General features: G+C 40.9%; 1 protein-coding gene across 1 annotated transcript in view; it reads right to left on the bottom strand.

Moving 5' to 3' along the window:
* Positions 1-1,175, bottom strand: part of LOC101846899 (collagen alpha-6(VI) chain) — a gene marked incomplete in the record, with an annotated part of 54,235 nt that overhangs the window by 19,565 nt on the left and 33,495 nt on the right. The window contains 1 exon segment of the mRNA XM_035971272.1: positions 436-564. Within this exon segment, the coding sequence (XP_035827165.1) occupies positions 436-564 (129 nt within the window).

Below are 1,175 nucleotides of genomic sequence, written 5' to 3' on the forward strand. Positions count from 1 at the left end.
GGGGCCTAACCGCAGAATCACATACGACACGCCCGTGTTTTACAGTCTTTTTGGAGGAAGTGAAATGTAACAATAAATAGTAACCATGTACAGTCTACAATCCATAAACCAACAACCTTATCAGAATATTGTGTTGATTATGGCTAACACTTTACGTTTATGTGCACAGCACTTTACTAATCCCTTGGCATCATTTTGATATGATTGGCTGAGGCAAAAAAAATAAAAAAATAATAGTTTAGTTTTTACGAGCGTTGATATTCCACATTGCGAGCGCCGGAAAACATTTTTTTCAAAGAACATAACACTGGGGGAAAAAATCAAACGTTTTTTTTTGTCTGAGGGGTTGTCAGGGAGGGTATTGGCTCCGACACAGACATGCTTCTAAGATAAAGAAGTAAAACGTTTTGCCACCTAATGTATACGTGTACTTACATGGCACGCAGCCAGGAGCCTCGGAATCGAACTGGAACCCTTGGTCACACTGGCAGGTCATCGGTTCCCCGACACAGATAAGGTTGTATTTGCATCGACTGTTGCATTCTTCTTCGTAAGTGGGTATTTCTGCAGGAAAGAGAGCGGGGCGATGTTGGCGAGGAACTGACTGACATTGATGACATTGTAACAAAATGCGTAGTCGTTTTAGTTGCAAATTAGGTTGATTATGGTTTACAACAAACGATACGTGGACTAAAGAACAATTTTATGAATTAATTGATTAAAACAGCCAACAAACACCAAAAAATAAAATAAAATGTTTTACCTATTACTACGTTAATTGTTAAAAATAGTGGTTAAGAATATGATGATAATGGTTTTAACATGAATTTGTAAACAAACTATTCTGGTCTTTTCAGTGTCATCTTGAGTCTTGGTCTTCTTGTCTTCCTTGCCATTGTCTCTTCTCCTCGTCCCCCTTTCTCTCCGTCGTCGCCCCCCCCCCCCCCCCCTCTTCTCCTCTTCCTCCCAAAGCCGTTCCATCTCTTTATTGTTCTCTTTGTACACTTGTTCTGACTTGTTTTTGTACATTCCCTCCCTTTCTCCCCCAAAAAACCAACCCCACCTCCCGTTTTTTTTCTCCTCTCGACATTTCTTCTGTCGTTCTTCATTCCGTCTTCCTTTTCCCCATTTTTGTCATGATCTCACAACGTGCCCTGGCTTCTTTCTTCTCCCCC

Source organism: Aplysia californica, unplaced genomic scaffold (assembly GCF_000002075.1).
Source record: "Aplysia californica isolate F4 #8 unplaced genomic scaffold, AplCal3.0 scaffold00408, whole genome shotgun sequence".
In the NCBI taxonomy this organism is placed as follows: Eukaryota; Metazoa; Mollusca; class Gastropoda; order Aplysiida; family Aplysiidae; genus Aplysia; species Aplysia californica.